The sequence below is a fragment of the Sesamum indicum genome, linkage group LG11 (genome assembly GCF_000512975.1).
Source record: "Sesamum indicum cultivar Zhongzhi No. 13 linkage group LG11, S_indicum_v1.0, whole genome shotgun sequence".
NCBI classification, from domain to species: Eukaryota; Viridiplantae; Streptophyta; class Magnoliopsida; order Lamiales; family Pedaliaceae; genus Sesamum; species Sesamum indicum.
In genome coordinates, this window is record NC_026155.1 from 14,688,643 (window position 1) to 14,700,218 (window position 11,576).

General features: G+C 35.0%; 2 protein-coding genes and 1 pseudogene across 3 annotated transcripts; 1 reads left to right on the forward strand and 2 right to left on the reverse strand.

The window, feature by feature from the left end:
* LOC105174566 overlaps positions 1 to 2,087 on the reverse strand; it is a 3,974-nt pseudogene extending 1,887 nt beyond the window's left edge.
* LOC105174567 lies at positions 4,060 to 9,637 on the forward strand. Of its 2 annotated transcripts, none has more exons than XM_011096710.2 (10): positions 4,060 to 4,610; positions 5,104 to 5,207; positions 5,339 to 5,461; positions 5,604 to 5,700; positions 6,120 to 6,194; positions 6,269 to 6,351; positions 6,707 to 6,853; positions 7,327 to 7,399; positions 7,483 to 7,819; positions 9,365 to 9,637. In XM_011096710.2, the coding sequence occupies exons 1-10, from the start codon at positions 4,343 to 4,345 to the stop codon at positions 9,438 to 9,440; spliced, it is 1,383 nt and encodes a 460-aa protein (XP_011095012.1). In that variant the 5' UTR covers positions 4,060 to 4,342; the 3' UTR covers positions 9,441 to 9,637. The 2 variants fall into 2 exon arrangements, with proteins under 2 accessions (XP_011095012.1, XP_011095011.1); XM_011096709.2 differs by having other exon boundaries at positions 4,062 to 4,610; positions 5,101 to 5,207.
* Positions 9,835 to 10,921, reverse strand: LOC105174568 (rhodanese-like domain-containing protein 10). Its single transcript, XM_011096711.2, has 2 exons — positions 10,303 to 10,921; positions 9,835 to 10,198 (listed from the first exon to the last, which is right to left on the reverse strand). Exons 1-2 carry the CDS (start codon positions 10,767 to 10,769, stop codon positions 9,997 to 9,999), a joined length of 669 nt encoding a protein of 222 aa, XP_011095013.1. The 5' UTR covers positions 10,770 to 10,921; the 3' UTR covers positions 9,835 to 9,996.

Below are 11,576 nucleotides of genomic sequence, written 5' to 3' on the forward strand. Positions count from 1 at the left end.
GTATGCTCTCCAATTCTGAAACTCTCAAGAAAGAGATCAATAACTGAATTTGGAGCTGCCCATGCTTCATTTAAGGTTGTTAAGATCACTGAGTTATCTTGCATAGAAGCAACCTTCAAAACTCTTTCAAGACTATACTCCTCACTGTCCTACAACAACTATGAAATAATTAGAAATAAAGTATGGTAAAGTTATGAACCATGGCAAAGAATCTTATCGGTGCACTATCATATGCCATAAGAGAACACAAGAGAATATCTTAGTATTAAACTAAAACAGCCCAGACCGAGGTAAAGTTCCACAATGGTTAATAACAAATGAGACGCATTATTTAATTAATTGAGTAACAGCAAGATAAACTGAAAATCCTTCACGTTGACTGCATATCATGAGATCTATATTGTCAAAAGATGAAGACACTAAGTCAAAGTTGAAATTAATTCAGAATTAGGTTATATGCAAAACCATCAATACATATTATAATACAAATGTGGAAAACTCCATTCTAATAAAGTCTAGGAATCAATAGAAATGAACACAAGTTTGCAGAGAGATCTGCATATAAGTCTTATTATTAATAATAGCCGTTTTAGAAGTAATGTGGGAAACCATTATAATGACAGAGACACTCACAAATTATACTTTTGTCCACCATGCATATGATGAACGTGCAACAGACTCAATTCTCTTGACTCTCTTCAAATAGAATAAACAATCATAGTGCCACCATCATGCCTGAAATGCATTCCCAGAATACAAGGTCCAGAAAAGAAACAACAGACAATTGGTCTGACAAAAATATAAATGTCATCACCATACGATTTTCGAAGCAACAACTACCGACACATTCTCGTCGTTTCCTAGATGATCCAATTTTCCAGACAGGATACTGGTCTGCTCTAGGGGTGTGGGTGTGTCTATCTCTGCATTAATAAACTAGCAATGCATCCTGGCCACAGCAATGCCATTAAACTCTTGAGGCTAATTATATTAATCAGACAAACAAAAACAGTGAAATGAAAATCTTGGTAGACATGAATCATCCAATATTTGAAGCATTCCTATATTTAGCCAACTGTCTTTAGCTCTGCGATCTTTTAACCGATCGTTTTGAGTTTGTGAGATACACAGTGCTTAGTTCATAAAATCAATACTCTCACGCTATCATGTTTGTATGCAACGTTTCTAACAGTTCAATCTGTATAAGATAGCCTCAATTGTCCAAAACACTTGCCAACTTGATTTTCAGTTGCATCTAAGATATATTAGTACAAAAATGAAAATACAAAGAAACATAAATAAGTAGATCCATATAAGCACATTCATGAAAAAAAATTAATTACTATATAAAAACTAAACTACTTTTATTAACTCCAAAATAGTCTATAATTTTGTTTCCTTCTCTTTCTGTTTTGTTCCTTCGTTTTTATGGAGTGTCTTAATACCTGTATAACAATAAAATATATGTAAACTGGTACTAGATGTTGCCTCTTTTTGTCATATATAGATGCGAAGAGATAGATTTAAGTACTAGAAACTTCTATAATCAGTAGCAATTGTACGTCTCTACCTGCAGCTCACGATGACTGTCCCTTTCTATCAAATAATTCATCCATAGAACAAAGGGAAATAGAACAGATAAATAAAACAAAAGAAAAATGAATTAAATAAAATTAAGATAGTGACAGGAGTAAAATGAAAAGGAGGCTGACCGAGGAAGGGGAACCGCTGTAATCAAAGCTTGGGAACACGTGAGCGGCACTTGGGATCCAGGAGTCAGCAGCTCTCTGGAGGCAGAAACAGGACACCACCGCCGCAGCGACGATCATCACGACGCACCTCAAAACCCCTGGCCGCCTGCTGTAGGATGGTGACTCCGGCGGCACCGGAACCGTCATCTTGGAAGAAACGCTCAGAGGATACGAACGCCAGAGAAACGGCGTCGTCATTGGGTCATTATTGCTCGTTCCGGTGCGCAGTTACCGAGGGATTTTCGATGGTAACTGGTAAGAGTCAGAAGCGGGAACTGTCTACTACACCCACTCTATTTATTTTGGACTTAGGTTCTAAATGCTAATAATAAATTGTCCGTGTCTAAATTTAAACAAGAAAATGGTGGACCTACCCCTCAAGCCCTACACAATCAAACCCCCTTTCTATTCCAAAAATAACGGATCAGTCCAATCTTTGGATTCGTTTTAATAAAAAAATTCACAGGGTAAACTAATCAAGAAACTAAAATCTTAGTTTATAATCATTAGATAAATAACTACGTAACGAGTACTATGTATAATTTCTCAAATCATAAACTTATCACAAGTCAAGTATCTATCTATACATTTATATAATTGATGTCCAAAAAATATATTTTTGGATCTACAATTATTTTTTGGGTTAAATATTTCATCCATCTCTATTTTTCTCAATTTTTCATTTCCTCGCATATCAACTTCCGAAACTCTCTTTTCTTGATTCAATCAACGTCTAATAAATTTCTTCTATTTTATATTTTTTATTCAATTAATATATATTTTTAAAAGTAATTAAGATTTTAATTTTAGAATTATTACGCACGTACATTTAAATATGTGACATATATTTGTATTAATTACCCATGCATGTTATGTTTAAAATAAGAATCAATTATAAAAATGAATATAATTGTACTTATTTAATTTGTTTTATTTGACCAAATTAGGTATTTATTTAAGGTGATATGAGGTAATAACTAAAAGCTATTCCACAAATTCGTAGTACGTTTTGGTTCCACGCTTTCAATATAGAAAGGCTAAATTGAGGAAAAATATCAACACAAACGCATAAAATTACATGCATATGTAGATTAGTAGATCGCATCTCCTAATGTTATATTCTCTATCGATTGTCCATTGTATTTGTTAAACTTTTGTCAATTTTAAATGATTATTTGTAATTTCTTATAATTACAACAAATCCAGATCAACCCTTATAATTTACCCAAATTTGTATGTATTTGATAATCAGCTCAACTATTTGGCATAGGGTTTCATGGTAATTCACTAATTAATAAACAATTATTCATTCAACTAAAACTAGCAATTTTGAACAAATTGCATAGAACTAAGGCATTTTTTTTTATTCAATTGATGTCTATCTACATCCTTACTTTCAACCCATTTATGTGTACGCAACATAAAACAATAGAGTCAAGACAATAGAAACCAACCTAAACTTCGCAGCTGTAGTTTGATTTATGCAACTATTATTGAAATTAGCTAGATTCATGCATCAAATTATCATCATGAAGAGCCCATGTGGAAAAAAATGCCAAGTTTCAAGATAATAATTCAGACTATTTGTACGTTGGTCTAGTCGTCTTATTGAATTGTAACATAATATTTCAAAATTTAAATTTAAAATGAATATACAAAATTAGACATGTAATTAGAGAGAGAGAGAGAAAAAGATATTCACAAGAACCAAATTATAAAAAATGTTTAGATTATTTAAGGTTATATTTAATGGAGATATTTAAAAAATAATTTCAAATAACTGCATTAGAAACATAAAGGAGGATTACATTTACAATCCCTGAATTATTATTTATTTACCCAAACTATCATGTATTTTAAAAAATTACACATCAAATTAGAAACGTCAATATCTTTTACACGAATCATTTATATTTTTTTAAAAAATTACACATACATCATCAGAAACGACAATATCATCATACAAACTATCATTACTTTTTTGCTGTTATGGGGGAACACTATAATTATGCAAAAGCAGAGGTGATTTGTGTAAATAAGCTATATATTAGGAGGTGTAAATGTAATTATTAATAAAAATAACTTGAATCTATTAATAATTTATAAAAATATTTGATGTATTGTGTAGTGAATAATGTATTAATAATAATAATAATAATAATAATATATTGATTGATTTAAAATTGTTAATATATTTTCAAGAAAGTTCAATTTTAATATGATACAAAAACATTTATTAACCAAATGTGGAATTCAGTAAAACAATTTACTCCTAAACTTTCCGAGTTGGGAATACTCACACCAGTCACCAGCCCACAATGGGAATCCGATCCACCACAACCACCATATTGTTACATGACATAACCACCAGTCCACCCCCAATACTCTTTATTGGCAATCAATAAATAAATCAAGCACTCCCCATTTCTCAATCTACCATGGCCTCCTCAAAACCCAGTGATTTCCCGGGTACAAAATTAAAAATAAGACTTTCATTGTCACGATTCCAACAATTCTCCTCGATATAGAGTCCGCACGCGTCCGCAGATTGTCAGTTTTATCTTCAGTTTGTTCTTCATTTTATTTAATATATGATGGATCGGGCTGAGCAGCCGTCGACCGGAGAATATTCCGGTGATGCTTCTGGCGCGGCCTCATGGGAGAATATTGAGGAGTCTCCGCCGCTGCCGTTTCCCCAGAGAGTTCCGGAGTTCTCCCACGGAGAGCGTTTCCCGGGGATGAGTTATGAGCATGGATTGATGAATAATGAGGCTTCCTTGATGACTAATGAGAATTCCTCGTCGCTCAGAGATGACGACAAGTCCTGCTTCATTGCTTCTACCACGTTCTCGTTTCTTGGTAATTTTCTTCAATTTCTGTGCTGGTTAATAAGTTTTGTTATATCAGGTTTGTTAATGGTTACAAGCTTTTGGCTGAAATTTGTTCGTTGTATTGGGATCAAACTGCTGAAACAAAAACAGGAGGTAGAGCAATTGCCTGCTGGAGACGCACAAACTTACGGTTATTGGATGTGCAATAACCTAGTCTTAGATGGGAGATTTTATTTTTTGAATTCTTATAAACACTTGGAGTTCGGTATTTGTTGGATTTTTAATTAGTTAGTCCAGTCGGAGACTTTACCTTTTCTTTTTTCTTCTGTTTGGCTGTGTTCGAATGGGCAAACATACCTGGAATTGGGTGAGAAATTTGCTGTCAAAACCTCTTTTTCAAAATTTTCACTTGTCTTTCGATCCAATTAACTTTTGTGCATAGTTTTCTGTATGTGAAGCGGGAAATTAATTTTCCGTTATATTTCGCTTTGCATATTCTGTTCTGTTTCTGATTTCAGTAGCCATGACTGTGGCATTTGGGCTGTATGGATCTGAGACACTGCGGCTTGGACCTAATACATCAATATTGATAACACCCAACCATTTGTTTGTGGAGTCTGTAAAGGTATTTTGATGTCTGTAACATATTTAGTTTGCTTGCTACTTTACGATTTGCTTCTGTAGGTAGGGTGCCTTCTAGCCCGTAATGACAATGTTCTCAGCACTGTGTTCTAAGTTAATTATAGCGTATGTCAGGTGGTAGAACTCGGTGCAGCCGAAGGAACAAAGCTATATGGATTTTATAGAAATCCACCTCTTGATGTTAGGGTTGAATGGTCCGAGACTCACAAGATCACTCTCCCTCCCAGTACCCACAAGGTGAGTGTCATGCGGAGTGATGTTGCACTGAAGTGTTTGACCTCGACTTTATTGTCTCTTTCTACTTCTGGAGGGTATATATACATTTTAATTTCTGCTGAGTGAATGGTGATGCAAGCCTTTCGCCTTCCCAATATTGCAGGAATGGATATACTATTTGAATGAACGGTCTCAAATAAACATATCTTATAGCGTGGAATCCCTAAGTTCATCCTCTATTCTTCTTGTAATTGCGGAAGGTAAATTTCAGTTTCACAGGCATATGTTCATTGCCCTCTAAGTTTGTGAAATAAGATTTATTCTTTCACATTATGGAAAAAAAATCAAGGGGTGCATGTGTTCAAGAGGCACATTGCAAATACTTATGGCCATGGATAGAATGATAACAGGTGAGATTTAGAATTCTTTACAAGCCCTAAATTGTAGCATGCTCTAGCTAGTTTGTATTAGTATTAATACAATTTAGTGTTTTGAAGATATGAGAAAGAAAGTGACATGCACAAGCATGCGCCTTCTTTCGTGAGCTTTATTTTTTTCGCACAAAGTTGGGACATGTGGTAAAAGGTCATGGCGTGTAGGAGTCTACACTCATCTTGTTTAACATTGATTTTTCATGGGTTAATGTGCTACATTAATTTTCTTCCCTACATGCTGACAGGGAATGAAGGTCTTGCTAAGTGGCTTACGGATCCATCAGATCCAAGCACAACCTTATCATGGAGTATAATTCATGGTGAGGTAGATTAATGAGTGCATTTTACTCGTTCCTCTTCTTCTAGTGTAACCTACTCAATTTATTCTCTGCAGGAAATGGCTCAATTCAGAAGGATGTGTCTGAATCTTCTACCTATTACATTGCAGTTGGTAACTTGAATGCTGATGTTGTCAAGGCAAGTCTTCCATAATGCTTTTCTGCTCTAGCTTTTTTAATGAATCAACCTTTAGGACCCTCAGTAATTTTGCTTTCAATAATACTTCGCTGGTGGAACTTGTGAATTTATTTCGCTTGAATGAGGAATCCTTCGACTGAAAAAGATTTTTGGCATGTTCTACTGGATACCATTCCATAGTTTTAGTGTGGTTGGAGTTGCTTTTTTCTGAGAATCTATGGGAAATCAACTCCGCCCTTCAAGATCAATGCATGACTAATCTATTTTCAAAGCTTATGTTTCATCCTTCCCATATCCCGTTCTTGATGACTCGTCACAATTTGCATTGAGTTCTCAAATTTCATATGTTGAACAGGTTCATTTGGATATGAGAATAAAGGCTTTCGTTTACAATACCACAGAACCATATTACACATGCACGCCAGCAGAGGGCCAATGTAATTTCCGACTGTTTCTGCAAGGTGGAAATGCCGCTGTTCTTACCTCTCCTGGTCGAACGCCTGTAAGTTCTATCTTTAGCTGGAATGTTATTTTCGCAAAAAATAAAATTCTATCAATATTCATTAAAGTATAAACTTAGTTTCTTTTATGCGGAGCACCTCTAATTTTGTTAGTGAATGGAGTCAGTCAAAGAAAAATAAAGGCCTTGAAGCAGAATAGTTCTTGCAGTCCTGTTTAAAAACCACAAAGGCGTGGCTCAATAGCAGTTCCATTCTTGGACTCTTAGCCCATGATGAAGATTTGATTTGATTAAGAATTTCCGCAAAAGTAATAGTGTTTTATGCTGTGTTTATAACTGTTTGATTGAGAGTTAGAACATACTGATGGTAATGATGATGATGACATGGAATAAATTTCCTGCAAAAGCCTTTACCAGAAACATGACATTCTGTTATAAATTCTGGGCTGGTATTTGGGATGTAGGAAATAAGTCAAAGTGGTATTTCCTTTCATCCTTCTCTCCATATTTTTTAGGGTATGGTTGGTGCTGATTGGTATGTTAAACTCTCGTACGGACCTCGGTGGGTTATATACTTGTTCGGCACAGGTATGATGTCTTTAGAGCTTACTAGAAAATAAAATCAAGTTTTATCGAATATCTGTAGATTTATTAAATTCTTCTACTTACAGGTGGATTGGCTTTTCTTCTGCTACTCATTAATTACTTTCTGAACCATTTTCGACGCACTGAGCAAGACACGAGAAGAGATCAGCTTGGGGATGTTGAATCTGAGAGAAACCCTTTGCTTTCACACAAAGATGATAATCTCTCTAGTTCGGGTTCCTCTTATGCCTCTGTCTCAGACGACGATGAGCATGATGCACAAGGTGGAGCTGTGCAGAGTGGAAAGCCAGTTAAAGATGATGAAGATAGTCGGCGTCTTTGTGCAATTTGCTTTGATGCTCCTAAAGATTGTTTCTTCCTTCCATGCGGGCACTGCGTGGCTTGTTTTGCATGTGCAACAAGGTAAAACTCTTAATGTCCCCCCATTTTTAGCGTACTGTGTTTGCTTTTTGTGCTGCGTTCATTGATAGAGTTAATTACACTCAGACCCCTCTAGAAATGTGAAATCACACTTTGTTCCAGGAAAAAATTTCACAATTAGACTTACACCCCTTTTGAGAACTCTCCGTTTACAACTAACCTCCTTCTATTAGGCCTTGGATGAAAAATACTGATGTTAGCAAAAACTTACATAAACTTTCAATTTTACCTATCATTCGACATTCTTTCAGTACTATTTTTCTATTTATGTATAAAGTCAAAAAAGGGTGTAACTGTAACAAAATACTATTCCCGAATTATAGCAAATGGATAGAAAACAACCATTTATGAATAAAAAAAGCTAGTCACTTTTTTTTGTATCTTTTGACTTCCTATAAATGGGGTGAGGCATACACCATTGATGCATCTATTTTTTGAAGCACTAGATGAAGTATTTGAATGAACATATTCAAGAAATAGGTAAAATAATGATGTTAACATAACTCTATATAGGAAGTAAAAAATCACCAAATGATGACTACTTTTTTTTATTATCAACTGTTACTTTCTATCCAATGACTATAATTCGGGAACAATATTTTACACTCTTTTGACTTTATATATATTACATTATCCCCATACAAGCATAAAATTATTACTAGGTTAATGTTGAATAAGGGGTAAATTTGGAAGTTTCATATAATTTTTTTTGTTGACGTTAGCATTTTATGTCCAAACACTAGAGAAAAGGGGTAAGTTGTAAACGAAGAATTCTCACGGGGTGTAACTATAATTTTTAAACTTTTTTAGGGAAAAGTGTAGTTTCACATTTTTTGAGGGAGTCTAAGTGTAACTAACCCTTCGTTAATATCATGAAGTATTAAGATGCCTGGAGATCCTTTTCACCCAGTTTAAACACTTTTGAACATATATCGTGCTCTTATTCTGCATATGGTACCATAAATGTTTATACCACAAATGAGATGCCTAGTTGTATGAAGACTTTTACTTAGGACTTCAACTCACAGGGTAGAGGAAGTCAAGTCTTTGTGACTTAATATTGAAACAGGCTGTGTTCTTTGAACTTAATTGAGGAAAAAAAGAAAGGGCTCTGGAATGCTTCAAATTTGTGTCAGAGACTCTTGTTTATAGGACATAAAACTTTTCTTAACATTACCTCTATTGTCTGTTTGACTATCCCACTCACAAATGGTATGCAACTAAACAAATGACTTTGAGGAATCATTATCCATGTCAGGAAGTTGAAACTAGTTCTTCCAATAAATTTTGTAATCTGTGGAAATCTAGTTAAGATCAATAATTAAAATTGTAAAAAATTGGATGCACTGTCCATTATGGTGAAGAACCTTGTGGACAATCAGAGCGAGATGTTGACTGTCTATAGATTAGGAAAAAGCTTTCATGGATCAATATATATTTAGTTTCGACAAATTGCTCCAAGAATTGCGCTGAAGGAGCCAATACTAGTTCAATTCAATTATGTGAAACCTGACCTGTGCTTTACAGAATAGTGGAAGCTTCTGGAGCTTGCCCTATTTGCCGTCGACGAACCAAAAGGGTGAGAAAGATATACACAGTTTGAGCAGCACAGAAGTTCCCTGCATCCTTGGCTAGTATTTCTCAGTATATATGTCTTGTACCTTCTATTTCTTTCTTTGAGGGTCAAATGTTGGAGAGTATTGTATAGATAGCAGAATTTCCTTTTCTTCTCCCCCATGGCCTGATCTTGGTACAGTATGCTATTGAAATATCGAAACAAATGTGAGAGTGCTTGTATACGAACCAACAGTTGTTGCTCAAATCATATGTTCTAAAGGTTCAGACAAATCAATATTAGCTGAGCTCAAAGCTGCTGCAGACTATACAATTACGAGGTAATAACTTACGATTAACGCCCATGAGTTAACGTCGCGTGGAGTTGAGATTAACTCTATTTTTCCATTTTAATTAATCTGCTAGTGGGAGCTGCAACAGTGTTCTGGATGAACTGGCAATCCCTTGTTTATTATGCAATTTGAATAATATTTCAAGTAATGTAGGCAAACAACTGCAACTAGATCCATCTAAACTAATCAAAACTGAAATAGCTCAAATGCATTAGGAGCTCAAGTCCTTTAACGAAAGTTGCTGGCATGCAATCACGTTTCCTTCCCCACAGCTTGTAATATAATAAGCAACTTGAGGAAGTAATACGATGCGCCTCCAATCGTGGCATACTGCAACTTCTCACTACCTTCAACTCTTGGGAAATCATCATCAGCTGCTCGATTGAACCCTCCGGCCAACCATCCCAAGTTCTTGTATCCCCCTTGATGTAATTTTGCAACAGCCATAGTTGACCTTCATATACATATAATACAAATGTGTTAACACAACGATGCTAAGGAATTCATCTTCAACAAGTCCCCTTCTCTCAGCCAAAGGTCCAAAAGACAGTTCATTACCTTAGTCCCTCTCCACAAGCGACGAGCAGCTTAGAATCTTTATCAGGAACCATTTCATCCACTTGTTGCAGAAAACGAGGATTTATCATCGTAAAATATTGTCCAGTCCACAGCCCAATATAACCAAAATGAACCCACTTCTTCAACAATGTGATGGGGCTAGTATCTTTGTCCTCGACGAACAACGGCACGTGAAGTGACCCTGAAACACGTGCCTTCTCTCTCTCCCACTCTGGCCTGATGTCCAGCAATGTGTATCCTTGGGACTCCATTGCTGAGGCTGCATCTTTTGGTAGTATGGGGGTGACGGCACCCGATTGTATCAGCTCCTGAGCTCTGCCGCCAAGAACAGCATGCACTCTTAAGCGCGGCTGAGGGGAAGCGGTGAACGTTGGATGGAGGTGTTTGCGGTGGTTTGAGGTGGTGGTGGTGGTGGATGTGTGGTGGTGCTTCAGTTGAAAAGCCATCGTCGCTTTTCTTGTCCCTTCAACCAACACCCTTCTTATCTTGAACTCCTCACTTTTGAAAATGGGCCTGTTTTTTGTCCAAATATTCGAAGAAGAGTTGAGGATTACCTATGATTTGCTCAAAACAACTTGTTCAATGCATTTGATTTTTCTTAGTTTGTGAATGTAAATTTTCAACTTATCTCACAAGGCTGTTCAAGATCAATACTTATATCAAAATTGTTTTTTTCTATTTTTTTAATGTTTACAAATGGGAGATTTATTATATTTCAAGATTTCATTATTTATATACTATTTTGATCCTCATTCTTCTGCACTGTGTAGACTTATTTTTTTCCATTTAAAATATTAGACGAACTTCCCAACTTTCATCGCTTGGTCTAAATTGTTTTTTACACAAATTATATGGGAAAAATCCAGAGACCCCCCCTGTGATAATAGGAATGTTCAAAAACCCCCCTATGAAAATTAAAGTATCAAATACACCCCCTATGATATAAAATAAAGTTCAAAAAACCCCCTCCGTACAAAAATTGGGCCACACGCGCTTTGACTGCGATTTTTCTATAAAAATATATTTTTTTTTGATATTTTTGCCCTTCTCTCACATTTAACATATAATATTATATATATGTATTTAAGAATTAAATATTATTTTATATAATAATTATTTAATTAAAATATGATATATTTCTATTAATAATAAAATATTTTTTTATATAATAATTACTTAATTATTTATATAATAAAATATTATTTTAATTAAATTAAAATTAATTTTATATATAATTTAAAAAAACAAAAAAA

Coding starts and splice junctions, on each gene's coding strand:
- LOC105174567 (XM_011096709.2), top strand. CDS start 4,343: ATGATGGATCGGGCTGAGCAGCCGTCGACCGGAGAATATTCCGGTGAT. Junction 5,462..5,603: donor TCCCTCCCAGTACCCACAAG/GTGAGTGTCATG, acceptor CCAATATTGCAG/GAATGGATATACTATTTGAA. Junction 7,820..9,364: donor TGTTTTGCATGTGCAACAAG/GTAAAACTCTTA, acceptor TGTGCTTTACAG/AATAGTGGAAGCTTCTGGAG.
- LOC105174568 (XM_011096711.2), bottom strand. CDS start 10,769: ATGGCTTTTCAACTGAAGCACCACCACACATCCACCACCACCACCACC. Junction 10,199..10,302: donor GCTTGTGGAGAGGGACTAAG/GTAATGAACTGT, acceptor ATGTATATGAAG/GTCAACTATGGCTGTTGCAA.